At 50.3% G+C, this 27,413-nt stretch overlaps 7 protein-coding genes across 7 annotated transcripts; 2 read left to right on the forward strand and 5 right to left on the reverse strand.

The window, feature by feature from the left end:
• Positions 1-3,518: 3,518 nt before the first annotated feature.
• ACRALDRAFT_1062221 (uncharacterized protein) lies at positions 3,519-7,926 on the reverse strand. The gene is made up of 4 exons (XM_071016555.1): positions 7,285-7,926; positions 6,931-7,227; positions 5,950-6,867; positions 3,519-5,874 (listed from the first exon to the last, which is right to left on the reverse strand). The coding sequence occupies exons 1-4, from the start codon at positions 7,608-7,610 to the stop codon at positions 4,269-4,271; spliced, it is 3,147 nt and encodes a 1,048-aa protein (XP_070878204.1). The 5' UTR covers positions 7,611-7,926; the 3' UTR covers positions 3,519-4,268.
• An 850-nt stretch (positions 7,927-8,776) lies between these two features.
• ACRALDRAFT_2041159 (uncharacterized protein) lies at positions 8,777-10,978 on the reverse strand (the record flags this gene model as incomplete). Its single annotated transcript, XM_071021131.1, has 6 exons — positions 8,777-9,397; positions 9,453-9,764; positions 9,832-10,055; positions 10,261-10,478; positions 10,550-10,760; positions 10,843-10,978. 6 exons carry the CDS (start codon positions 10,976-10,978, stop codon positions 8,777-8,779), a joined length of 1,722 nt encoding a protein of 573 aa, XP_070878205.1.
• Positions 10,979-11,009: 31 nt separating this feature from the next.
• On the forward strand, positions 11,010-11,661 carry ACRALDRAFT_208233 (uncharacterized protein; the record flags this gene model as incomplete). The annotated part of the gene is made up of 5 exons (XM_071022426.1): positions 11,010-11,069; positions 11,137-11,158; positions 11,233-11,285; positions 11,363-11,516; positions 11,558-11,661. The coding sequence occupies 5 exons, from the start codon at positions 11,010-11,012 to the stop codon at positions 11,659-11,661; spliced, it is 393 nt and encodes a 130-aa protein (XP_070878206.1).
• A 44-nt stretch (positions 11,662-11,705) lies between these two features.
• Positions 11,706-12,888, reverse strand: ACRALDRAFT_1069283 (uncharacterized protein; the record flags this gene model as incomplete). Its single annotated transcript, XM_071017651.1, has 6 exons — positions 11,706-11,920; positions 11,994-12,161; positions 12,237-12,294; positions 12,376-12,564; positions 12,660-12,695; positions 12,790-12,888. The coding sequence occupies 6 exons, from the start codon at positions 12,886-12,888 to the stop codon at positions 11,706-11,708; spliced, it is 765 nt and encodes a 254-aa protein (XP_070878207.1).
• Positions 12,889-13,698: 810 nt separating this feature from the next.
• Positions 13,699-16,052, reverse strand: ACRALDRAFT_2098697 (uncharacterized protein; the record flags this gene model as incomplete). The annotated part of the gene is made up of 2 exons (XM_071022898.1): positions 13,699-15,738; positions 15,810-16,052. The coding sequence occupies 2 exons, from the start codon at positions 16,050-16,052 to the stop codon at positions 13,699-13,701; spliced, it is 2,283 nt and encodes a 760-aa protein (XP_070878208.1).
• Positions 16,053-23,604: 7,552 nt separating this feature from the next.
• ACRALDRAFT_2099973 (uncharacterized protein) lies at positions 23,605-25,292 on the forward strand (the record flags this gene model as incomplete). Its single annotated transcript, XM_071022984.1, has 2 exons — positions 23,605-24,125; positions 24,203-25,292. The coding sequence occupies 2 exons, from the start codon at positions 23,605-23,607 to the stop codon at positions 25,290-25,292; spliced, it is 1,611 nt and encodes a 536-aa protein (XP_070878209.1).
• Positions 25,293-25,750: 458 nt separating this feature from the next.
• On the reverse strand, positions 25,751-26,371 carry ACRALDRAFT_1069286 (uncharacterized protein; the record flags this gene model as incomplete). Its single annotated transcript, XM_071017652.1, has 1 exon — positions 25,751-26,371. The coding sequence occupies one exon, from the start codon at positions 26,369-26,371 to the stop codon at positions 25,751-25,753; it is 621 nt and encodes a 206-aa protein (XP_070878210.1).
• Positions 26,372-27,413: the final 1,042 nt, after the last annotated feature.

Genomic DNA, 27,413 nt, shown 5'->3' on the forward strand with positions numbered 1-27,413 from the left:
TTAGGTTAAGCTTAGTATAGTAGTTAGCGGCAGATAGCCTATCTAAGATCTCGTGAATTAAGGGAAGGGGGGTACGGTCCTTAACCGTCACCTTATTAAGCCCGCGATAGTTAATATATAGGCGAAGCTTACCGCCTTTCTTTAGAATAAATAGAATAGGGGCTCCCGCTAAACTACTAGATAGCCTAATCTAGCCCTTAGTAAGAGCGTCCTTAATATATTACCGGAGTGCTTTAAGCTCTTATATCGTAAAGGGGTAAATTAGCCTAAATAGTAATATTTTCCCCTCTTCTATATTAATAGCGTGGTCCTAATATTAGTAGGCGGGTAGCCGGCCCGCTTCCTTAGTATTAAATACGTTAGCAAAGTCCTTATATTAGTTAGGTAAAGAGAAAGGGATAGCAGAGGAATCTTTATCCGGGGGTTCTTTATCCAAGGGGTTATACTCCCCTTAATCCGGGTCTTATTATAGGCTTATCCAGCCTAAATAAAGGGAGGCCTCCTCTAGTAGCTTTAGTATTAATACCTACTACGCGTCGCCTCTCGCTTATCTTATCTACCGCCGTGATATAACTAGCTCTAGGTCACCGCGTATAATAGGGTAAGTCTATATCTTCTAAACCTAGTCGATATTAGGATTAACTTAAGTTAACTAGGGTAAGCCCAGGATAATTTTAGGTCCGGACTAGTCGAGGTCTATAATATAGAACTCGTCTTATTAAATCTTTATACGGCCCTAATAGCCTTTCGTCTTAATAATTCTTAATACCGTTCCGTAGGTGTTTATCGTTATACCCTTAAACAGCTATCCTACCTTTAATCGGGGTCCTATAATAACCTAGTCTAGGCTAACCAGGGACCGATCCACTATATTACCGTCGGTACCGCTATCTAAGCATACCAGGATAATAACCTAACCCCCGCTATTACGGAGACTAACATAGGCCTCCACGGGTTTTATAGGGGCCTTTCCCTCCTTAGGCGGGGAAGGTTCCTATTATTCCTCGATTATAACACGGCCTAATACTAAACGCGTACCGGCCACGGGCTATTTATTCGGATTCTATCTCGGGGCCTATCGCTTAACGTAAGGGTTATTATAAATGCTTATATAGTGGCCCTATTACTAGCAGTTAAAATAGGTAATATTCTTAATAGGTAGACGAGTAAAGGGGGAGTAAGTATTAGATTCGCCGCGTCCCGATACTAGGTTAGGAGGGCCTTAGGGTTACGCTATAGCCTAGGACTAACTAGCAGGGGGTCCTGTTTATCCTTAGCGGTTACTTTAGTCGTGATTATTATACTAGTATCGCTGGCTATACTATAGTTAATACCTGCCCCCGAAACGACTCTCTAAGGGTTACGTTAGGGCTTCGGCCTTTCGGCACAGGGGTATAAGCTCTCCGTATATATATAGGACTCCCTACATAATAATATAATCGCGGGTCGCTAGGTGGACTCTAGTTAGGACTATCTAAATACGCTAAAACTCGGGCAGTTCCTCCGGCAGCTCGGATTCCAGGGTCTCCTATTTACGGATAAATTATTAAAAGGTTTTATTAGGTTTCTAAAAGGACTCCTACTCGGATATAATCTAAATAATAACCTCTTATAAACGGGTATCTCGGTTATCGACCTATTAACTAAGCCAGGCTTTTAAAGCCGGCTATAAAACCCGCGCTAATTCACTATTATACTTATAGCGGACCTTATTCTACCACCGTTCCTTAAGATAATAGGGTAAGTAGGAGATAACGAAGTAGTTCTTAGTAGCGTTAATCGGGAAGCTATAAGGGTCGATTATAAAGCGCTCCTTTATCTCCTAGATAAAGGTCCGATACTTAGCCTAAAATATCCCGTCTTACTTTAGGAGAGGGTAGTTAACCTTAGCCTAATTAGTCTATATTCCGGGGCCTCTTATATACTAGTTAATAAGGACCGGGACCGCCTCTCCGCTAATAAAACGTTTAACGGCACCGCTAATTAGGTACTAATTATTATTAAGTTAGTTTAAAGTCTAAGCTTTAAGCTTAAGTAGTTATTCGAGTTTTCGCTTCTTCTCTAGTTCTTCTATATAACATAGGCGTTCTTCTAGTTACTTATATATCAGCTAATCTCCCGGGACTCGATTATAAGGGGGCCGGGGTTTAGGGTTCCGGTTATAAGGGGGCCGAAAAGGGAGCGGCTTATAGAATATAAAGGCCGAAGAGACTAAGGGGGCTAGTATCGAGTATATAGTTATCGGGCGCTCTTCCCTAGGTGGTCCGTTATAGGCCCGGACGGGTTTAGAGTTCTATTAAACGTCGGATACACTATACTTAGACGATAGGTCCGGCTCCTATTACTAGCCCGAAGGTACCTTAGTAATAGGTACGGGTAGACTAATATCCGGATAGACTTATTCGAGTTACTCGGTAATATTAAATACCTATTCGTTAATAGGGTTAGATATCTTATCTTAACTTCTTAACGGTCCTCGCGCCCTTAAAGGGTTAAAGCGATTAATATATTAAGTGGGTGATCGCGAAGAGTAAAGAGATAATTAAGATAAGAGTACTTAGTGGCTAGGACGTAATCGCATATAAGTTAAGTAGGGGGGTACTAAAGAGTTAGATTAATCGCTAGCCTCCTTATTCTAAGGGCGGCCATCTATCTCTTTTATATACGCTATCCAGGTCCGGACCAGCTCGGGATCCTATTAGCCGTAATAACTGCCATCCCGTGACTTATATAATAACCCGACTCGTGCCCTAAGTCGGCCCGCGACGTAACCACCTACTAGTTAGGCTCCTAACCGGACGCTCCGACGTCTTCCATAACTCGTCCGCTAGCCTAGACCTATATCGTGACTCGTGGCTACTCGGCACCGGGGGAACCGGTAGTCCGGCACCTAACATAATAGTCCTTATCGCCGATAAAGAAATACCACGCCTCCCTAATTAGTACTATCTTAGTAGCCTAAAGGCATCTAATTTTAGTTATTTTAGTGGCTCTTATAACGGCTTTAGATAGCCTCTACGCACCGCCGCGGTTATAGGTAAGGGTAATCTAAGAGACTATACCGCTAGTAAGTCTCCTATTACCTAACTTTATAACACTAAAGCCATAGCCACGATAATACGCCTTAACGGCCACGAGTAGCTTATCCGGGTAGGCGGACGCCGGGATTACGGGTTTCGGATAAGTAAAGGATATAACGCGTTCTAAGATACTTTAATATAATAAAAAAAGAGTTAAAATAGGTGTGATTTTGCTATATAGAATATCAGGTATAAGTCGTAGCGATTAAGGCCTATCTTAATACTATAAAAATTCTATCGTGATACATACCGGTACAGGATATCTATAGCTAAGATCGTGGCGTATACACACTACTACGCGGGCTCGCGTAGCCTTCCTAATTAGGTTTGGGACGCTTGTAAATAGTAGACAGGCCGCTTGCAAATAGTGGTACTCCAAAATAAGGTTCTGGTGATGACATTTGGATATGGGTCGCCTAATCGCCACTTTTGATTACTCATGTACGTTATACTCCGCACATGCACTTCGCCACAAGTCAACGCCGTCGACACGCAGACCCGACCTCCTTGAGGCTAGTGACGTGGCTCACCGCCAAACATCGAACATAGGTATTACATAATATTCCCAAATTTTCGGGACCACCAGTTGAAGTTAAAGTTGCTCCAAGGACCAAGTGCACCAAACTTTCCAACTCGTCCGGATTCTCACAAGACCATGGACTGACCTGCGCCCAGCCACTCTTAAGCGTGCATTCTCAAGTATGCGATCTGCGGGACTCTTTCGCTTTCTCGCTAGCACCAACGCGTGAAACGTATTGGACGACCATCTCGTTCGTTGCCATCTCCCGGCCCATATTTGACACCTACCTGCCTTGCCGGAGAGTCAAAACGTTGCTTACAGCAAATTTCCAACACCTATTGGCTCGAGCGAGCCCATGTGGTGTAGAGACACTGGCCTGAGCTTCCCAACACGGCTTCTCGCAGATAACGTGATGGGCTGCGGGTGCGAGGCGGAGCACCCTAATTATTATAAGGCCGTCCCACTGACTGACTAGGCCGAGCGTGAACGTCGGTCGTTTACTCAACTGTAGCGAGAGAATAGGAAACAACACCTATCGAAGCCCAATGCCAGCTTCTCTACTCCATACAAACATATTATAGATAGTAGTATCGGAACAATTATGTGGAACGTAAGATGCCGCAGTCGATCGTGTCCTCCTGACAGACTGAACCCCATACCTACTAGTCTCACACTGAGAACCGTTTGATGCCTTGCACCAAACCCACGGAATATTTGGAAAAGGCGGCCCAGTCCGGCGAGAACTGCAGACATTCGTCGTAGGCCGGGATCGTGCCAGGCATATTGACATCGCTCCACTGGCATTCCACTTTGCCCTCAAGGACAGATCGCTTCCTGAGCTCTGTGTCTCCATCATCACCCACCGCAGATTCAACATCAGAGCCGCCGCTCCCTCCTGACTGGGTGGCATTGTCCTCCCACTCCACGTCCACAGACCATGGCCCTGTCCAGTCCCTACGGAAGAGCTGGAGCACGCTGACGCCCTCGTCGGGATACTGCCCAAAGCGGCTATCTAGACCAGCACCGCCTCGAATATTGAACATGGACACAGGTTGGTCGAAAGATATTTTACATACTTTCGACTCCTCCGCGTCGACCTTGAAAATAGCCTTGTTGACTCCACTGTCAGGCCTGGTGATGTTGACAGATACCAGGCCTTCGTATCGGTCCTCGGAAGTGGACCCACCCTCTCTGAGGCGCTCGGTGAGGTTGGGCGGAACTGAGGAGCCGTCGTATGTGCAGGTACTGAGTCCAGATCTCCCAGCAGAATCCTCGCAGATGACTGGCTTGCCGGCAGCAGACGGCAGCTCGTCAACAATCATGCGCACATATCTCTCTATACCGGTGATTTGCACTGCCGTCGTTCCATTATCTAAGAAGACGTCTTGCTGAAAGTAGACCTTATACCGGTTGTTTGCGGAAAAGGGAAAGGCGACAAGATTGTAAATCAGGGTGCCCACGAAGACGGCAAAAAGGACGCTGGGGACGTGGAAAGTGATCCTGTGCAAAAATGGAGACAGCGGCAACAGAATCAAGACGGAAAATACGGCGATTGCCAGATAGGTGAAGAGGACGTTGCCTCCATCTGCCCCAGAAGCCTGAGTGGACGAAGCGATAACAAGACCTATCTGGCCAAAGAGAAGAATCGTGACAGGTGCCACGATTAACAGCTGAAGGAACCACGTCCAGGTCGGTAGCCGGCCAGACCAAGGCTGTTCTCCTTCGAACGGCTCGTGACGTCTCTCGCCGTCATTGCTTGCATCTGAGATCGCCGAGATGGATCGCCTGTAAGCTTGCCCAAATGTCGTCCTTGTCGTTTGGCCGGGCCCAGACTCTGCGCTCCTCAGGGGGGTCCTCTCGGTGGGCTCATCGTCCTCTTCGTCAGAGCCACCATGGGAAGAATACGTATTTTCCATTTCGCCGGGCGTCGGGGCGATGAGAGCGTCCGTATTGGAGTCATCATATGTGTCATCTGCAGCCTGACGGCCGTCGCGCAAGCTCCGAGCAAATTCCTGCTTCGATGGTAGGGCGAACAGTTCAAGCAAGGAGATTAAGGTGGAGAGAAACAAAGCGGAATTGAGGAAAACGATGGGGTAGCCGGAGCCAATGCGGAATCGGTCCGCGAAGACCGCGACAGCAACAAGCATGGCCCAGCCAAGGATGAAGAGCCAGATTTGAACGAAACCACGCTGCAAGGCGCTTGGCCTCACCACGCTGGAACCCTTCATTACCGTCCAAAGGGAGACATAGAATAACGAGAGCATCATGCCCCAACTAGTCAACCGTCAGATACGCGAAAACAAAGAGGGCTGGAGATGGCAAGACGAAACCATCGAGGAAAATTCTTACACGGCGTATTCGCTGCTGTAGATGATCATGGGATTGACCTTCTTAATCAAAAACCCAGATGCTAGCGTTAGACCTGTAGCCACGACTAGAGCTAAGGGAAACCTCAGGAATCCCTTGAAGCCACCAAGTGCGATAGGCTCGTCTAGATCCCGCTCATGAGTGACAACCTTCCTGGCAAAGAAGTAATGCTTATCATTCTTGGCCAAAATGAATGTGACCATGACGAGTACCAGAGGCGACACGATGAGGAGAGTCAGAGACCAGGCAAATAGTCCCCTCAGGGCGAAGACGGCAAATCCCTTGCCGAAAACGTCGAACCAAACACCCGTGCTTGGCGATCCGCTGGGAACCTTTTGTCGGTCGCCGTCTGGACGGGCCCCCGAGAATTTGTCACTGATATCGTGAGAGAGAGATTCCACAGCCGCTAGAGAGCCGGAGAGCATATGCCATAGACTGCCACGAGAGGCGTGGCGCGTATCGTCCTGGTCGGTGTGGTACCTAGAACGAGGCCTGTAGAACGCAATGTCGAGTCCACGCTGCCCGTAGATACCTTCCCAGACAACGTAGTCAGTCTGACTCCGGATAAGCCCAAGGGAGAAGCCATCCGAAGCAACGACGCTGCCGAATGGATGATGGCCACTGCGATACGACTGCGTCACCTCCTTGTCCGTGGCCCGGAAGAGCATGGCACGCCCCCCGGCACCGGCGCCTTCCAGATTGACAAAGGTGGTAGGAAAGGATAAAAGAGGGCTATAGGCAAAAGCCTTGGCTCCTAAAAGCCCGTCCTCCTCGGCGTTGTTGAAGAGAAACACGATGCCACGTTTCGGCTGCTGTCCGGGCGTGGTGAAATAACTCAACATCTGAAGTAAACTCACACACCCCATGCCATCATCCGTCGCGCCGTATCCAGATGAGACCCTGCGCATGAATTGTTAGCCCCTCGTGAGTTCGGCAGCGGGAAGAAGGTGAGTGAGACCGTACGAGTCGTAGTGCGCATTAGCGAGAACACCTCCCCGGCCGACTACGCGCATTTCCGTCTTGCCGGACTTCCACCACTCTCCGTCCTCGTCTTCTGTGCCGCGGACGTAGACTATCTTGTTGGTGCCCTCAAAGTAGGTTCCCGACCCGGCGATGCGATTGCCAAGCATGCCAATGCTGGTAGCCCAGGTGACGTTTGAGATGTTGTCAACAAAAACCGCCGCAGCGGGGCCAGATGAGCGTCGGACCGCAGGCGGCCGAGCAGCAGCCGTGGGGGATTCGGGACGGAGGTCACTGTGCCTGTGAAGACGTCAGTTGTATTGCGGCGGTGCCAGTTGGAATTCCGCAACGACTCACGGAGTCCCCAGCCACTGAACCCCCCCGGACTGCTCCTTTGTCCAGTCGACGCCATTGCGCTCGAGGATCTCTTCAATCCGCCGCACAATGTAATCTCCAACCTCCTCGTTGGCGCGACTGTTGTAGGGGTGATAGTGCTTAGTTATCTGGGTCAGGTCGTGCCATGCTTCTGTCAGATTGATGCCGGGAGAAGGAGTTGGTGAACTCGGAGGCGGCGGCACTGTCTCGTGGATGTAGACCAAGGGGAAAATAAAGGCGGCGTAGACAACGACGGTCCAGAAAGTGACCGGCCCAGGCGTGAACCCGAAGGGATTGCGAAACTTCATGGCCAGTTGCACATGCGTCGCCCGTAACTGGCGCTGGAACTGCCTAAGCAGTCTAACTTTGCTATTGTTCCGCGGTTCAAGGACTTGAAGCGCAAGGACGTGGTCTTGAACTGCCTGCGCTGGGCATTCCGGAAACTTACCTTTTAGGTATCCCCCGGAATTTCCTGGTCCTTTGGGACTTTCCCGTCGCGCACTTTTTATACAGTCGACAAAGGAATGGTATAAGATGTCCTGGTCCGAGGATATAGCGAGTAGGTTGATTTGGAGGGCAAAGAAATGGAAGAGACGGGTTGTCGAGATGAATGCGAGGGATGGATGGTATTACATTACTGTAAGCTACCTACCTACATGCGTGTACCTACCTAGGTAAGGTAGGAAGGAGGGGGGGTATGTACGTAAGGATGCTCCAATCATCAGGTGATATGGACCATACCATGCCTTTGGTCAGGTGGTCCAAGCTCCTTGACCTGCGAAGGCCCTTGGTATCTACGAAGTACACTACTCACACACCGTAGACACTCCATGGATCTTACGGAATACAGTCAAGTCTCTGGACAGATCGTGAATTACTACCACAATAATAAAGTAACATAAGGGCATGCTCGCCAGGAGGGTCATCTAGAAGCTTCGGCTTGACAGCTTTCCCTTCTACAATCCTAGATAGTATCTGTCTTGGTAAACCCCTAACACCAAAAGGTTTAGCATAGCATGCAAATGGTATTTACAGCGCATGCAAAAGCACCTGGTGCGTCATCGGGCGTCCACTACCTTGTCATGAATGCATGCGAGACGCTGCTCCACTCCTGTGTTAGTATACCCGGGCCTACTTACTCATGATCCATCTGCGGGCTATAGTGCCTTGGTCAGTCTACCTACGAATACAGAAACAAAACAAGCTACACTCATAGTTTGCCGGGTTCGTCAGCTGGCATTGTCAGGCTTGCACTCTAAGCACGAACCATCTCCCCGTTGACCTGCATCCCCTGGGCCCGTCGAAGGCCGAGAGCCGACATCCATGTATTCCCGCATTGCAAATCAAAAGAAAACTGTTCGGCTCCTAGGTATCATCAGTGCGCCAACTATACCGACAGAAGCCCACCGGGTCGGCCGTATGAAAACGAAGGGGCGTTACCCACTCCCGGCGACGACAAGGCGACAGGGCTCGCTCATGCCCCAGGCGGGGGAGGAGGAGGGGGTTGGTCTCTTGGAGGCGGGGGAGGGACGTTGTCCGATGGAGGGGGAGGCGGGGGCGGGGGAGCGCCGGCACCTCCTGCATACTGCTGGATAAGTGCATTGACGTTTCCGGGCATGCTGGGAGGGGCGCCAAGGCCAGCGGCGCCAGGTGGAGGAGGGAGTCCAGGAGGAGGGGGCCCGTTCATCCCAGGAGGCGCAGGAGGAGCGCCGCCGTAGCCAGAGTAGCCAGGATAGCCGCCATAGCCATTCTGCGTTCCCGGGGGCTGGTGCCATGGAGCGCTACCAGCTGGGCCCTGGCTGGCCGGAGCAGTGCTGCCGCCGCCATAGTAGCTATCACCTCCTCCCCTGTGATCATCATTCCCGCGATGTCTGTCCCTGGACCATGGCGCGGACGCGCTGGACCCTCCTCCTTCATGGTTCGAATCGTTGTTACGCATACGCCACGGCGCCGGACCACCGGTCGGACCTCGCTGCCAGGGTCTGGCGTCGCTTCGTTGGTCATTGTTAGCTGTGCTAGGAGACCCTGGTCCAGCCTCGATACGGGCAGGGGGCCCATTGCTGGATGAGCCGCCGCCCAGTTCTTGCATAAGTTGCTGCGATTCTGTTAGTTGTATTTCATCAAGATAAAAAGGGAACGGGCAAACATACCTCATACTCGCGGTCCACCGCATCGCCGCCACCGATGCGCCCGGCGCTGCGTGCGGGTCCGTCGTTGCGCCAACTGGCTCCACGCTGCCGGTCCGGGCAGTCTCGGGCCATGTGGCCTGCATTGCCGCAGACGCGACAGATAATGCTGGCCGTGTAATTCTGTCTCTCTGGGCAATCGTACTTGCGGTGTCCAATCTGGCCGCAATTCTGGCAAGCTTGATTCTCGTCATCGCGTAGAGTGCCGTTGAGGGCTGCCAGCTCTCGTAACTGGTTCCGCTTCAGCTCGTTCTGGCCCTCAGGAATGGAAGCCGCCTGTATATTGGGGTCAGCAAAAAAAGGTCTCGACAGACGGCGCCGCAAGGAGACCGGTTGTACTCACTGTTTCAATGACGTTATGGATCAATTTCTTGGCTTTGTTGACTTTTTCTTCCGTGTCGGCCATAATAAGGCAGTGCAGATCTTCTTCCTGGTTGCTTGAGTGGGCAGCGTCTGAGCGGCCCTTGCCCTCCTTGACGGAGCCCTTGCCTCGGATAGCAATCTTGGCACCTGATTCGGTTTCCATTTTCTTCAGAGTGTTGCCACGAGGGCCGATGAGTAAACCAACTTCAAAGGGAGAACGCTAAGTGTCAGTAGCCGTTTCAAAATGGGAAGCAATGTATGAGGACCGGAGCCCTCGAGGACAACGAGGCCAGTCCTAACAGCAAGACGTCAAGCAAGAGGCATGGCCTGTTGACCTGCCTCTTATCGGGTGGGAAGGGGGATGAGGGGAGCGTATTAGTTAGAAAGATTAGAGGGTTAGCAATCATACTGAAGTTAATCTCTGGGTAGTCGTTCACAGGCACATAGACCTTCTCCTGGGTCTTGGTGGGTCTACGGTAATCCTGGGGTGGGTGGTAGTTAGGAATCGTTTTCATCGCCTTTTCGATTAGTTTGTGACGCTCGTCTTCGAGCCGCTTTCGATAACGGTATTCGCGTGTGTTGATACGCCGGCCATGGTTATCGTATTGGGGAGCAGGTGATGGAGACCTAAAGGGCGGAAGGTCAGCGTACTGTAGGAACACATGCCGGCAGGGGGGGAATGGACTGGGAACACGTACCTGTCTCCATCAGCAGGAACGACATCGTCGATGCGAAGCTTCTGGCTGATCTCCTCAATTCGGAGATGCAATGTGTACGCCTCAAGTTGTTCACTGGTCATGTTGGCGGATATGGCCGTAGGGAGGCCCATCAAGCCAGCAGCCTTATTTTCAGCCGCATCGCCCCATCGATTTCTCTTTTTACGGCGACGCGGTCCATCGCTCTCGGCACCTATCAAAGGATGTAGTTAGCTTGGAATTCGCTTCGAGGCAGCATGAGTGTTTGCATAGCCGGGGGGCGGGAAGAAACCTACGAGGTTCGGGACTGCGGCCACGCTTGAGGTCAGTGTCGCCATTTGGCAAGCCGTCAGTTTCATCTTCTGGGCCAAAGCGACGTTTCCCCAGTGGGATGTTATTCGACCCGGTGATGCCTTGGTTTCTCCACGACATGGTGGGCGACGTGCGAGCGTGATTGTTGTTGATGAGAAGGGTCCGGAGTGGGATCGTGCGCGACAAAACCACCTTTTATTTTTCTTGTAAAGTGATGCCGGATAAGTAGGTCGGTGGATCTCCGTGGCGAGATCTAATCTGTTTCGCGTTTGACGGAGAATCTGGAGGGTGGCAAGGTTCGTGTCACGTGCTATAAAGGTCACGTGACGTCTAAATTTGGATCTCTTCCTCATATGGCTGCCTCGACGGCGTAGTCTGTACCGTTGAGGCAGCCTCACGATGGAGTTTCACGCAGAACCTACTCAGCGTGGAAAACACTCACTCGGCTTTACCACGACTTTAGGTCCACCGCTGAATTATTATTTGACTGTTGTGGTTGGAAAGTATTTTACGACACAGCGAGTTGATTTGGTCAATCCTGATTCAGAGTCCATCTCGACGAATGCTTCACTTGTAGCAACCACTGAGGCACGCTATGTGGATTTGAAAAGTCTGGTCCTCAGTGTTTATCGAGACAACTTCGTTGATTCGCATCGAGGTAGACTTGGCGCCGGGATCTATTGGACACGTGATGTGAAGGCAAGAAGGGGGCGGAGCAATCCCAGACCATCACACTCTCTTCGGACGTAGCGACCATTACCTACTTTCGTCCTTGGATATGGTCATGGCCCGCGCGCATATAACTCGCTACCGCTACCCCGTACTTGCTGGCCAGTCACCAGGGTTTTCATTTCTTCGCTGCGTCCTCCTTCATTCCGCTCTGGATCCAAGCGCGTGCTGCCGCAGCCTGCTTGTCCATTTCTTCTTGGCTCATCTTGGCCTGATCAAAGGCCGTGTGCCTATCTGGCACATGGCGGCCCTTCTCGAAACCGGGCCGCTCCAGGAGCTTATGCAGCCAAGTCTTGAGGTTGGGGAACTCGTCAATGTCAACCCCACACCAAGCTAGACGCTCTTGTTAGTTTGAAGTCGCAATTATTCAACGTGAGATAAGACGACAGGGGATGGTAAGACGCACCGGCGGAGGCGACCCAGCCCCAGCAGGCTATGTCGGCCACGGTCACGCGGTCGCCGACAAGGTATCCCGAAGAAGACTTTTGAAGATGCGTGTCGAGGGTACGGTAGAGGCGCCGCGTCTCATTGACGTAACGATCGATTCCATACTGGATCTTCTCAGGGGCATAACCTGTGAACTCCATGGTAAGCACAGCGTCCCATCTCTAGCCCGTCCATGGCTCGAAAGCCACCTTGGGGAACCCACGATTAAAATGGTTAGCCTGTCCTTGCATGGGGCCCAGGCCACCCATCTGCCACATCAACTATCACACCCATCAGTCAGTCCATATATATATATATATATTTAAAAAAAAAGTTGCAAGAGCCAATGACATGTGGCTTACCCAATTGTTGACCTCCCAATACTCGCGAGACCCATGTGGATATGAGACTTTGTGGTCCTTGTCGTACCGCTCGACGAGGTACTGCATCATGCTGCCGCTCTCGAAGAGGCGGATCGGCTTCCCATCATCGAACGTGTCTGTCATGGCTGGGATGCGGCCGTTTGGGTTGATCTCCAAAAACCATGGCTCCTGTTGGGGCGTGTGAGTTCTCCAAATCCGATTTCTCCGCTTCGCCAATGACCGACATGGTCATGGTTCGACAGGTCTTAGGAAGTTGGACTCACCTTCTGAATGTTCTTGCTGATGTCAATCCTGGTGACCTGCCGAGAGCCCAGTTAGCCGCGCCTCAGACCCCAATTTGTATATTGGCTCAATTGCTTTTCTGTGAGCCAGCCATACTGGTAACGGACGTACTTTATAGGGCAGACCGAGTTCCTCTAGCAAGATGGAGACTTTGATGCCGTTCGGCGTGCCGAGAGTGTAAAGATGGATATCGCTCTTAGGGACGGCCATGGTGGTTAGATGCCTTGCAAATTGCGCAAGCCTTGCAGTCATACAGTCGGTTAATAAATGCTGCGATGTCCTCTTCTCGAAAAGAGGAATGATTGAATTGTATTGAGCTCCGTGGAAACGAGAAGTGTCGAATGTTTCAAAAGCTGAGGAGACGAATGGAAGTGGGAGCCTTCGGTAGGCAAGTGTTAACATAGGCGTATTATATAGACTACTCCGTAGTATCGAATGTCATGCCGTGCCCCTCACTCCACCCTCAATTTCATATGCAGATAGACTCGTCCGTCATCCATCTCTATCACCTCTGGTCGTGGTACCTTCGGCAAATAGCTCCCTTTTGCTTAGAAATCTACTTCGTCGCTTCATCTTCCCCACACCAAGCACGTCATAGCTGTTGGTTAGCCACGGTACCTATTCGTAGGGTACGGTACAGTACTGCTGAGTAAACTCCGCCCCACATGTCATTTTCCCCACCCCAAAGCGACGACATGGAAACCGGCAGCTCAAGAGGCAGACGTTCGATGACAAATACTGGGCCGATTTCTCGTGTTAGCTATCCGGCTCACCATATCTTCCGTCCAAGGTATCCTATATGAAAAGCAGTGGTCATGGGGCCTCGGCATGTACGCCTGGTTGAACAAGATCCTGCATCAACAGCGGTATCACCAGCGACAGACGGACGGACTGCCCCTGGACAAACCCATAACACCATCCTTTTGTCACACGCTTACAAATGACTTCTCCGGGTTTCTCATCCTCATCCGTCGTATAAAATGTGCACGTCCAATCAGATCGATCCCACGTATTCGTTCATCAAACAGCAACAGGCGCGTCTGCCCTAGCATCCTGTTGGCTAATGCCCGCTCCATGCCCCGCGTGTTCGAGTCCACCCGTATCTCTCGCCCTATCTTGACTGTCTCCTTCACTCCTTCCCATCTCAGGGTTCCCTTCCGGATTGGTCGGCTGGGAGTCTCCTTGCGTTTCGGTTGCCGCAGCCGCCGCAGCCGCCGCGGCCTCCTCGCGGCGTTGTTGTTCTGCCCGTTCTTCTGCTTCTACTTGAGCAATGTGCCTTTCTGCAACGCCAGGAGCAATGCTGGCGAGGAAGAGAAGACCCGCTCTCTCCACTCGTCGAACCTGGTCCACGAACCAGTTGGTGTTAGCCTGCCTCCGGTCCGCAACCATCCGCGCAGCCGCATGCATAGGATCCGGGCCAGCGGTGTTTTGCGCGGCCGCAATGGCCGGCTGACCATCACCGGGTGGAGCAGGCACTGCGTTGCGCGCATGGTTCGGTTGGGCGAGAGGGATTAGGTTGTCCATGTGCCGTCTTACGGGTCCCGCCGCCTGATCGAACATGCCGTTGAGCAAGCCCGTGTTGATGAGGAATATACAAATGGCAATACCGAGGACTGTCGCCCATCGGCTCCAGCTGGCGCTGGGTGCAGTGAACCACCATACAAACACCGCGAGACGAATGAGAAGCCAGAAATGAGGCCACATTTGGGCCACGACAGGGGCGATGGCAGGATTATGGGCATGGGCAGGCGCAGCAGCTGGTTGTGCTTGATTTTGTTGCTGAGGATGCTGTGGGCCCTGCGGCCGCGGCTGTTGTTGTTGTACTTCATTTTGCTGTTGATTTTGCTGTTGATTTTGCTGTGGGCCCTGCGGCCGCTGCTGCCGTTGTCGTTGTTGTTGCTGCTGCTGTTTCTGTTGCTGTTGCTGCTGCTGCGGCTGCGGCTGCGGTACTTGGGGCGACGGTGCCGCTTCGCGTACTTGCTGCGTGTTGTTTTCATGATGACCGGAAGGTGTGCCCAGGTGACTTAGAGGCCACAGTCCATGTCGCAGCTGGCCTCCGAGGGGCGGGAAGGACGACGCGAGTTGCGGAAGTGGCGAGCGACCTGCAGGTGTGTAGTACATCTCGGACGAGCTATTGATAAGCAGAGCTCGAGGCCCCTCGGGCGAGGACAAAATATAGACCTCCGGACCAGACGGTGGTGCTCCTCGATGAGCGGCATTCGTTGTCGGAGCTGTGCCCCCCGCACTAGTTGATCGCGTGGTAGGGTCTGGAGTCGCCCCCCGGCTGCCCGCCCTAGACCCGAGAGACTGATAGAAGGGTGTTGAAGAAGTTGCCGGGTTATGCCCCTGAGAAGCGTTCCCCGAGGAGAGTCCCGGGTCGCTCCGCTGCATCGCGTCGGTCATAGCCTGAGTTGCCTGGCCGGCGTCGGCGCCCCGAAGTATGTTCTGGACCTCCGCCGCAGACAAAGGTGCCCAGGTCTCATTATTCGTAGCACGATACGGCTGCCCGTCAGACAGTGCGCCCTCTCTCACGAATGTGCGCGTGTACGGATGCGCGCCAGGGCTTGTTCGGCCCCGCGCAGCAGCGTCGCTAGGGGTCGCGATGGGATTTGAGCTACTGGGCTCGCCAATGCCTAGAGATCCCGAACCCGTGGTCCCTCTTGCCGGCTGGGTTTGACCCAGCTGTTGGTGGGCAATGGCCCTGTTAATGGCCTCCCTCTGCAGACCGTTATTCCACGCAGACATGGTCTGTGATAGCTGAGATTGCATCTGATGTACCTGCTGAGAGGTAAAAGTTGGAGCATTCGGCACCACAAATCCAGGGAGCGCATCTCGGTCCCCGCCCTGATTCCTTCTCGATGGACCTGGCGAAGGACTTGGTCCAAATCGATAGTGAGGAGACTGTTGCCGGGAAGCAGGAAGGGAACTGGTGTAACTTTCGAAGGTGCGATGTTCGCTGGAAGCCGGACTCCGTCCACGAAATGAGGGGGCTGTGGGTGGCTGGATGTCAGGGAGACCGCGAAGAACGAGATGGATCGTTTGTAGGTTGTATGCGCGAATCTGGATTGCCAGAGAAACGGGTCAGTGCTTCTTCTGACAAGTCTGGAGCCAGAGGCTGCGAGGGTCCCTACCGTGCTCTCGCCTATGACTTGACACAGGGTCTCGTCATCTTGCTGAAGTACCCTCCCTTTATAGATCAACCACTGCTGCGCATCGGTAGGCTTTGTCGGCAACAGGTTACGGATCTTCTCCTTTAATTGGCGAACGGTCGTGCTGGCTGGGAGGCCGGGAAAACTCAGGGGAGGCCCAGTTGCTACAGCCGTGGATGGTGAAATGACATTCAGGCTCACTGAGAGCTGATCACTGGCGATCATGCCTGGTGCTGGCGGGTGGCGGGAATTCGACCCTTCTTCCAAAGGCATGGTGTTTTCAATTGTTGTAACTAGTTGTCGCCGTCTTATGAAGAAAGCCTGGCGTATTTTGAGTTTGAAGGAGTCGTGAAGTTGCGGTCGTTGTTCGTATCGTAGGAGCACGTGGTCCGGGGCGTGGTCGCTAGAAACAGGTGACGTTCATGTCAGACGAAAAGTAAAGCATTAGTAGCGAAACGAGCTCGCTGGGGCATCATTCGGAAAAGGACAATCGAGTGAACGGAATAAGACCATAGGTTCCAGCAGCGGCAGGATACAGAGGATGGCGATATTAAACGTCGCGGAAGGTCACCTTGGGGGTGTGGGAAGTTGACGTGTCGTTTTGGAGACCAAAGGTCCTCAAATGCTCCGTCTTGCCGTCTTGGTTGTACCTAGGTACTTACAAGGTACCTATATGCATACATGAGTACCGGTATTTGTACGCCCCCGGTTCACTATTTGTTGTCCACTCAACCCCAAATAAGAAGGTAACGTGTCAGGCATTTGTGCCCAAATGCCCCGATATCCTGTTGGGTACATTCGCAGAGCCACGTCACGTACTGCTCTAAATACGGCGGTACTTCTATTAGATATATCACAGTGTTATTTCCCCTCTTTTACCTATATATTTAATATCGTAGACTAGTACTCTTTTATAGTCTATAATGAATATAAGTCACACTTTATACGATATTAGTGTCCTGATAGTTATAAGCCCGGCGCTCTAATAAAACGCCTCTATTCCGGTCGATCTAATAGTTCTAGGCTCTATGCCTCTCTCTTTTAAAGCCCTCTTTTTAAAGCTCTACGATAAAGCCTCTCTTTTTAAGTCCTAGCTCTATTATAGATAGAGTCGTCCACTAGCCCGTCCGCCTACCTATTATCACTAACCCCTTTAACCGCCTCTATCTATTCCTCCTCCTTTCTCCTTCTCCTTCTCATCCACGCTATCACGATAACCTCGGTTATACTAACCTCCTCTAAGGACTAGCACTAATAGTATCTATATGTAATAGAAATCGCCCTCTCTAATAAGGTTACGAAGCTCGTAGATCCGGATCCAGACGATACTAAACGCCTATAGCGCCTTAAAAAGGTTAACCCTCCTACTATAAGCAAAGACGAAAATTAGGATTAAAAGTATAAGCTATAGCTCTTCTCCTATAACAAATATAAGCAGGAAAAGGCCGCGATAAAGGCTATGCTAGACTATATCACCACCACTATAGACCGGAGCCTCGCGGAGTCCTTCGCCGGTAAAGATAACCTAAAGGAAATCCTACGAATCCTAAAAGCACGCCTTAAGCCTACTAACGCCGCCTAAAGGTTACTCGTTAAGCGCCGTTAAGACGATTATATATAATCTATTAGGAAGATACCTTATTAACGCTAGCTTAATAACTTCTATAAGTTATATAAAAAGGCAAAGATATATAAGGTTCGCGTAATCGATTTAAAGATAGATTAACTTAACGGATTCTTTAACACGATCGGATCGATTTCCCTAGAGTGGTCGGAAGCCTGGTTTTCTATAATATTAACGGAAGATAAGGACGATTTACCGGATATTAAGAGTATCGTTAACGAATATACTACCTAGCTACGTTATAGGCACCCTTTACGTTTAGATCGGAAGCCGGGATCGTTATCGTTTTATATAGCCACGTTCCTAGGAAAGGATAAAGAAGGTTAGTAACCGGATCGCTAAAAGGATCGTTAATAATAGGGGCAGGGTACTAAAAGGGAATTTATCTACGACTATCGTATAGCCTAGAAGACCCGAAGCTATTATAAGCTAATTTAGACCTGCCCGAATATTAACCCGGCCCGAAAAGGGAAGAACTTTAAGCTATCTAAGGAAACGGAAGAACGTTATAACCGGATTATCGCTAGTTAGGATAACGATCGTCGAAAAAGGTTCTAAAGTAACCTTAAAAAGGACGCCGAAAGTAAGGGAAATAAGCGTTAATAGAAGTCACCCTCGAAAGACCCTTCTAAGGATTTATCTAATTTTATGGCTACTAGGGGCGCTGCTTCGGACTCGGATTCGGATAATAAAACCGGATCGTATAGTATATATAGCTTTTTATTAATAATAGCTAGAGCCTTTAAAAACGAGCTATTAGTTAATTCCGGCTAAGGCATATCACTAATAAGCGCTACCTTCTAGAAGACTACCGGCCCGCGGAAAAGTATATAACGTTCGATACCGGCGGAGGAGAGTCGGATCCGGTTACCGGATTCGGCACTATAAGGCTATAAATTAAAGATCGGGATTATTAGCCGTATACGCTGATTTTAAAGGATATAGCGTATATCGAGGGATATCCTATAACCCTTATATTAGCCCTCCGACTACTTCTAATAGGATCGCTTATTATAGGAAGATAGACGTTAGAAATTAAGGAAAAAGGTAGGACCGTTACCCTGCCTTTAAAGAACGTGGGAGGTTAGTTTACCCTCTAACTAACGGCTTAATAGTAGAGCTTTTTTAATAGCTTAAGAGCCCCGATTATAAGCGTCGCCGACGCTCGTTTATAGTATAAGCGGCTAGGCCACGTAAGCGCTAACGCCCTTAAATATATCACGACCGCCTATATAGGCGGCATAGTCTCTAGAGGGGATTTTCCCCTTATAATAGAGTACGAGAGCTGCTCCGGCAATAAGGCCCGAAGACTAGTATCACGAAGGCCACTAAACCACCGGCCCACACGCCCTTAGCAGCGTGTAGATATCGACCTCTTTTCCAATCATAAATCCTTTAACAGGCTTATAAAGCTAATACTATACCACTGCCCCTATACGCACTTTATCGCGGGGGACTTCCTAAAGGACCTTAAGTCAGCTTTTCTATCAGTTACCTCCTTCGAGTTACGTACAGCATAGTAGTACCACTATCCTATTATAGTGATACGCCTAGATAACGAACAAGCCCTGTAAAGCAACCTTAATAACTAGGCTTACTAAAGAGGGATCCTGATCGAGAGGCTATTACCTAATACGGCCATATAGAACGCCGGAGCGGAACGCTACGAGGCCGTTATATACGCTATCGCCCAGGCCCTTACTATCGCCTCCGGCTTCTAGTAGGATATATAGCCAGAGATCGTGGCCGCTATAATATACCTGTATAACCTAATTCCACGCCATGACCTCGGGTAAAAGTCGCCGAAGGGTTATATAGATAAGTGGGTAAATAAAATAGGTATCGAATATATCACTAGCACCCTATAAATCGGTTACCTAAAAAGGTACGGTTACCGTGCCTATCTATTAACTGCTAACTATTAACGTGGGCGCCGGAAAAATAAGAAGCTCGCGGAAAGGGTTTATATCGGTTATCTAATTAGCTACGAGAGCACTAATATATATTAGATCTGGGTGCTAAAGCTCGGAAGGGTCCTGCGTATAAGAGACGTTAGCTTTAACGAAAAGATCCTGTATAAGGATCGTGATATGGACCTACCTATGGCAATAAAGCTTTTTAAAGAGCTTAATCTGGCTAACCCTGCCGACGCTAAAAAGGACGCCCTGGCGTCTATTAGCGTGATACCGGTCTTCGATTAATTTATAGTGATATAGTAGAATACGATAATAGAGTCGTTCCAGGATATTAGAAGGCCGGAATAGCTTAAAATAATTAAGAGAGCTGGAGTAGCTGTTGAAGCAGTTAAAGTAGTTAAACAGGTTGAATAAGAAGAGGTTAAAGCAGTAGCTGTTAAAGCAATAGAAAATTCGACTCCCTCGCCTAATTCTAGGGGGGTGGATAAGTTATAATAGCGATTATAGCCGCCTAAAACGGCAGCTATAGTGGCTACCCGGGTTACTCCTTCTACTATAGCAGCCACTACCGCCTAAGCTCAGGGCTCTGCTATAACGCCGGCCATAATTACTACTATAATTACCTCTAAAACCTCTCCTATAACAACCTCTCCTAAAACAACGCCCTCTTCTTTTTCCCCTCCTATAACTACGCCTCCAGCTTCACGTTAATTAACGCCTATAGCAGCTGTTCCAGATATAGCTATAAGCTAATTACCACCTCCAGCTCCTATAACGTTAGCAGTAACCGCCGCTGCCTCTAACGATTCCTCCGATGATTCCGATAATAATAACTCGGATAAAGATTCCTCCGATTCCGACGACTCTAACGATACTATTACGCCTACCGCAGGCGCCGCCGGCGCCGTCGCCGTCACTACCACGGCCATAGGTTTATTATCCCCTAATCAGTTAGTTCTAGAGGATAAGATAACGGCTACTGCCACGGCTGCCGTAACGGCAGCCCCGGGGCCTTCCACCACTCCTACGGCAGCTACTTAATAGCTGCCTCCGCCGACTACCTCTTTAACGCCGGCTAGCACTCTATCTTCGGACTATCCAGCGCCGGATACCCGTCTATCCTCGTCCACGGCGGGTGCCCTATCTTTAGCGCCGGCTACCACGCCGGCAGCCTCCTCTTAACCGTAACGTAACCGCCAGCCCCCGTAATAATACGCCGACTCTGCCTTCCTTTATCTTAACCGCTTTAATATACCGAAGAAGCCGCTACTACGCCGTGATATACCCGAAGAGCCCTCTAATTAGAGCCAGATAATAAGGTCTTTATACAGAACGTAATAGGTTATAGCCGCCTCTAAAAAGGTGCAGGCCCTTATTAAGATAGGCACGTTTAAAGCTATTAAGCCGTTATCTTTTACCGTCCCGAGCCGCCCTTTAGATCTGATATAGATATTTAAATATAAGGTCGATCTATCTGGCTACGTTATTAAATTTAAGGCACGCCTCTGCGTTTATAGCGATTAATAGCCTTAAAATCACCTTAACGCCTACGCCTCCACCCTAGCCGGCAGGACCTTTAAAACGCTTATAGCTATTACTACCCACTTCGATCTAAAGACCCGCCAACTTAATACCGTTAACGCGTTTACGAACGCCCGCCTTAACAAAGAGGTCTACGTCAGAGACCCGCCGGGATAGAATATCTTATAAGCCGCGGCATACATCACTAACAAGGCCGGATTAGAACCGTTTTTAAGCCTCCCACGCCCCTCGAACTATAGGATTAACCGGCTGCGCCGGGCCCTATATAGGCTACGCCGATCGCCTAAGCTATGGCACCAGGAGCTTTCTTTTATTTTAGGTAAGTATAGACTCACGTAGTTAAAGGAGGACGATTACGTCTTCCGAAGTGATAAGCTGCTTATATTCTTCTATGTTAATAATATAGTGCTGCTATATTAAAAAGAGCACGTTAACGCCGCCGAAGATCTAATTAAGCAGCTATAGGAACGCTTCTAGATTCGGGATTTAGGTCCTATTAAATAGTTCCTTAGTATTAGGGTAGTAAGGGATCGTTAACGCCGAAGGCTATAGTTATTACTTAATAACTATATTAACAAGAAGATAAAGGCGTTAAATATCGTGACCAGCCAAAGGGTCACCACGCCGCTCGCCTTTCCTAATATATTAGAACCGAACGGTTAATAGCAGGCGTTAAAAGACTTTATCCATCTATATCTATAAAAGGTTAGATCGATTAATTACGCCGCCTATTAAGTAAGGCCGGATATCGTAAAGGCTGCTTCTAGATTAGCCGAATTCGCTACTAATCTATCCGGTTAGTATTATAAAGCCGCTAATAGATGCCTTAAGTACCTTGACTTAACGAGGTCCCTCTGCCTGTTCTTTAGGCCACGGGATTCCGATAAAACCCTAGCTAAATACGCCCTTTTTTATATAAGCGACGCCGCCTTTAGAGACGATTATAAGACTCGGTATAGCTCCTAGGGATATATAACTATGCTTTTTAAAGGTCCTATCGACTAGAAAGCGAATAAGTAAATAAGCGTTATTATATCCAGTATAGAGGCAGAGCTCGTAGCTCTTAGCATAGCCGCCTGGCAGTATATCGCGACGCTACGTTTAATAAAGGACCTGATATTAACCTTTAAGGTTAACCCTATCACTATCTACTACGATAATAATCAGACCCGTTAGTTACTAAAAAGCCCGCGCCTATAGGTAATGTCGAAATTAAAGCATCTCGATATACAGGCCCTATGGATCTAGCAGATCGTATAACGCCGGGAAATTATTATTAATTAGATCGCTACTAATAAGATAGTTAGCGATAGGATAACGAAGGCGTTACCTTTATAAAAGCACGCTACGTTCGTTAAGATACTTAGGATAGAAAAGAGCCCTCCCGGCTTAGTTTAAGCGGATCGATTACCACCGCCTTAACGGTGGTTCGGATTAATTACCATCGACTTAATGGTGGTTTGGATTAGATTACGATCGCGATCGCGATCGTTAGATTAACTATAATTATATAATAATTATCATGTTGTTTTTTAGGATTATAATAAGGCACAAGCTATTTAATAAGCCGTTAACCTTTGGATTAATATCTAGGCTTAAACTACCCTAGATTTTAAGCTTTAATTCGATTAGAACCGTTAGGATTAATCCTACGGATCTAGGGGGGTATATCAGGCATTTATGCCTAAATACCCCGATATCCTATTAGGTATATTCGTAGAGCCACGTCACGCACTGCTCCGAATACGGCGGTACTTCTATTAGATATATCATAGTGTTATTTCCCCTCTTTTACCTATATATTTAACATCATAGACTGGTACTCTTTCATAGTCTGCAATGAACACAAGTCACACTTTGTACGATATTAGTGTCCTGACATAACGCGAGCGCGTGCATAAGCAAGATCTTGGCTGTAAATGTTATGTACCTGTACACCTTAGAGTAGGTAATCAGGATTCCGTGATATGTAATAAGGTCACGTGACTAGGGCATCAGGATTACGTGATATATAACAAGGTACCTAGCGTAAGGATATTATATGTTCTTAATACCTTAGGGTTAATGAATATAGAGGCAGAAACAGTAGTGATTTGGTGGCTTAAGACATCTGGTTTTGATTGCAGAGATTGAGGCTTGTCGTGAGGTACAGGTACGCAGCATATACGGCCAAGATCTTGCTTATGCACGCGGTCGCGTAACCTTCCAAAAATGGATTGAGTGGACAACAAATAGTGAACCGGGGGCGTACAAATACCGGTACTCTGCATATATGGTACAATATACACTACACTACAGTACCTACCTAGTGGCCGAGTGGCCAACGATCTGACTTTCTCCGCCTTATGGCAGGCACGGTTATGTAATCATTGGGCTAACCATCGCGCAGGTAATTACCTACTAGGTACTCATGCTTACGATTACCTCAGTACCTACCTAACCTAGTATTCAGTAGAGATTAGGCAAATAGTGGGTATTTTACGTAATAATACGGAACAGCTCCGCATCATATTTCGTACCTACGAATACATCGCACGTCAATTCTGTGAGTGTTCCTTGATCCTGTCAATTATCCCACTTACTGGGAGCTGGGAATACGCTTTCACTTGTCCTTTTATAACAAGAATCCCCATTTCCTAATCATCTCTAATGATACATAAATAATAGCCAGCCACGTCCCGAGCTACTCTTGACAATGGCCTCGCTCTTCGCTGGCGCCGGCCAAGTACGAGCCACTCTCTCCGCCAACTCCGTCCGCCGGCCGTGCTCGTCATGCGTCTCTGGGAGGCATGCTCCCTTCTCTGCACGTCGACGACCGTCCAACCCGATCGTCTTCTCAGCACGACTGTTTTCCCAAAGATCCCAGCAGCGACCGCGCTTTTCTTCTCGGCTCCGCGCTGCCCTCCGGGAATCCAAGATACAATGGTACCAGCTACCTATCGGCGTCGGCATCGGCTTCGTGGGCCTGATGCAATTCTACAAGGTAACTAAAAGAGAGAAGGAGAAGCAAGAACTCGAAGAAGTCACCGGTGCGGCCGGCAGGAAGCCCAATGGGGGGGACCGGATCCGGCCCGACGGACCCTGGCAGGTCCGGGTCATGTCCACCTTACCATTGAAGGCTATGTCGAGGCTATGGGGCAGATTCAACGAGCTGGATATCCCGTACTACTTGCGGGTGCCGGGTTTCAAACTCTACTCCTTCATCTTTGGCGTCAAGTAAGATTCCACAGTTACTGTCTTTTTATTACGATCCACCGTTTCTCTACCAGGGCTGACATGAAACCCTCGCACAGCCTCGATGAGGTAGCGGAACCTGACCTACGCACGTACCCGAATCTTGCCGCATTTTTCTACCGAACACTCAAGCCGGGTGCTCGTCCCTTGGATCCGAATCCCAACGCCCTCCTTTGCCCCTCGGATGGCCGTGTCGTGCAGTTCGGTCAGATTGAAGGCGGTGATATCGAACAGGTGAAGGGCATGACATATAGCATCGATGCCCTTTTAGGGAAGCACACGCCGACGCCGAGCGCCACCCCTGGCGAGCACGGCCGAGCGAGCGAGCGCCACATTACCGAAAACGAGGACCTCATCAAGACGGACGAGGAGTTCGCTCGCGTGAACGGCATCTCGTACACCTTGCCTAACCTGCTCTCGGGTGGTCGCCAGTCGGACGGCATACAGGGGGGTTCGCCACCCGACGAAGCCGATCAGGAGGATTCTCCCGCTGCCATTTCGACCGTACGTGCGGACCTTGCGCTGGGCGAGAAGCCCTGGTATGCGCCCCTCGACTCGCAGGGGACTAAGACTGCCTTGTATTATGCCGTGATTTATCTGGCACCTGGGGACTACCACCGCTTCCATTCGCCGGCGAACTGGGTGGTCGAGCGGCGGCGCCATTTCGCCGGCGAGCTGTACTCGGTCTCGCCGTACTTGCAGCGGACGCTGCAGGGTCTTTTCACCCTCAACGAGCGCGTTGTGCTTCTTGGTCGCTGGCGCTGGGGTTTCTTCTCGTACGTGCCCGTGGGCGCCACCAACGTGGGATCCATCAAGATCAACTTTGACCGCGAGCTGCGCACCAACAGCCTCACCACGGACACGGAGGCAGACCGTGCGGCGGAGGAGGCGGCGTCTCGGGGTGAGCCGTACCTGGGGTTTGCCGAGGCGACGTACGCTAGCGCGAGCCGCGTGTTGGGCGGGCATGCGCTACGGCGAGGCGAGGAGATGGGCGGGTTCCAGCTGGGCAGCACAATAGTGCTGGTCTTTGAGGCGCCGGTCGAGAAGGAATCCGAGGCCGGGGAGACCAAGGGGGGTTGGCGGTGGAACGTGGAAAAGGGCCAGCAGGTGAAGATGGGACAGGCTCTGGGGTTGGTGGATGATGAATGAAGGAAGCCATTGAGGTAGAGAAGATGACGACGCAGGTGAGGGTCGTTACCGTCTACCATGTGTTGATTAAAAACACGAGAAAGAATAGGGGCGAGAGAGCCAAAAAAAAAGAACAAGAAAAAGGGGTTGGGGGTGGGGTGGCGCGGCGATCCCTGAGCCGACCAAGTCTATGTTGTACAATAATACGGCTGGCCCATGTAGGATATGTATCATCACAGTAAAGTTGGTCGTATTCGCGAAATGATTCATTCATGGCATATGTATGTTTCTTCATGTGACCATGTATAATAGAAAGCTAATCGTCGGTATGAACACCAAGGCTAACGCTGAGTTGCAGTGGATGAGGGGAAAGAAGAAAGAAAGGAGAAAGATGTCAAATTAGGCCTCGGTGGACACATGGCCAGCCGAAAGCCATGCGATTTTGTTCATCTGCCCGACCACCATGGAAGAGCAGTTCTCTAAGAGCGGAAAGACTTGACAGTCTCTTCGACGGGCTTGGACTCTTTGGGATAAGTCTCGCCAGTGCGGCCGCCGAAGACAAGCTGGGCGTTGAGTTGCCAGGTGGCAGGGAGGTTCCACTCGGCGGCGACCCTCTTGTCGATGAGGGGGTTGTAGTGCTGGAGGTTGGCGCCGAGGCCGTCAGCCTCGAGGGCGGTCCAGAGGGCGAACTGGAGCATGGCGGTGGACTGGGAGGCCCAGGCCGGGAACCCGTCGGCAAAGGCGGGGAACCTGTCCTGCATGCCGCGGACGGCGTCCTGGTCGATGAAGAAGAGGATGGTGCCGGCGGCGCCCTTGAACCAGTCCATCCTCTGGGCGCTGGACTTCCACTGCTCGTCGTCGGGGACGGCGGCTCTCAAGATCTCCGAGGTGATGTCCCAGAGCTTGTCGTGGTCGGCGCCGTGGAGGACGACGACACGGTTCGACTGCGAGTTGTACGAGGAGGGGACGTTCTGGACGGCCACCTTGACGATGTCGTCAATCTGGTCGGCGGATAGGGAAATGTCTTTGGAGAGGGGGTAGTAGGTACGACGGTTCTTGACGTACTCAAGGAACGTCGACGCAGAGAGCTTGTTCGCCATGGTGCTGGTTGTGGAGGTAGTGGAATAGGGGCGGGAAGGTGCTCGTTGACGGGAGAAGCTGGCGTGCCGAGCAAGAAGAGCAGCAGAAGACGCAGGAGCTAAGACGGGAGGAGCCCGGGGGAAGCTGGTCGTGTGCTTTGGGAGAGAGTGGAGGGAGAAGGAATAAAATCTCGCAGAGTAGAGTCTTTTGGATGTCCGTGGCAATGAGTTTCCTGTGATGCTTATCATATAGACCGGCGATGAACGCTTTGGAGTTTGATGCAGTGGGATGGAGGCATGGTATAAGAGAAACAAACACTCGGGTCCAGGCGGATCACTTCGAACTCTTAAGTAGTTTCTTCTTGGCGTCGCTGTTTGCTTGAGCTCTTTCTTTACAATCGTCTTTACCATCACAGGGTTTCGGTCCACAAGGCCGACGGGTAGTCGTGCCTCAGCTTCCAACTGACCACCCCCTCACCGGCGGACTTGGGACCTGGACTCGGCAAATTCTGCGTATGAACGCACACCAATTGGTTTCTTTCCTCCCCAGTTTGGGTTGTACGCGGAGGTAATTGTTGTTACCAAGAGCTTTCCACCCTTCACATCCACCCACATCCACCCGCCTCATCACGCGTTTGATTAGTTGTCGGGTAGTTTCTGTCACGGCGGGAAAAGGGCATGATGTGATGGATGGACGTGCATGGGGACGGAAAGATCTCCGTCACGCTGTTGTTGAATTTGTAATGCCCATTGTCCAGTTAATCTGGTTTATCCGTACAAGCGATGTAGTACAAAGTACATATACGTGTACATTGTAGAACTCGTTCAACTATGTACCTACTATTCCAGATATGAGTACATTGTAGTACCCATGAACACTAAATAGGTACCTAGGTGGACATTGTTTGTGGGTGACTATGGTTTCTAGTATCTTCGGTAATCCCGCGCGGCACCAACCCCATTAGTATCTGCTGACCAAGCGCCGCCGTTGGACCTTGGGTCCGGTTCCTCAACACTAGAAACGTCGTTTTATATCGGAATTTATAATCAATCGCTAATACCC

This window comes from Sodiomyces alcalophilus (genome assembly GCF_042370955.1).
Source record: "Sodiomyces alcalophilus JCM 7366 unplaced genomic scaffold ACRALscaffold_2, whole genome shotgun sequence".
NCBI classification, from domain to species: Eukaryota; Fungi; Ascomycota; class Sordariomycetes; order Glomerellales; family Plectosphaerellaceae; genus Sodiomyces; species Sodiomyces alcalophilus.

Bases quoted from the DNA above. Each gene is read 5' to 3' on its own strand.
- ACRALDRAFT_1062221 (XM_071016555.1), bottom strand. From the start codon at position 7,610: ATGAAGTTTCGCAATCCCTTCGGGTTCACGCCTGGGCCGGTCACTTTC. The intron at 6,868-6,930 runs GTACGGTCTCAC...ATTCATGCGCAG, and splicing joins GCTAATGCGCACTACGACTC to GGTCTCATCTGGATACGGCG. The intron at 5,875-5,949 runs GTAAGAATTTTC...ACGGTTGACTAG, and splicing joins TACAGCAGCGAATACGCCGT to TTGGGGCATGATGCTCTCGT.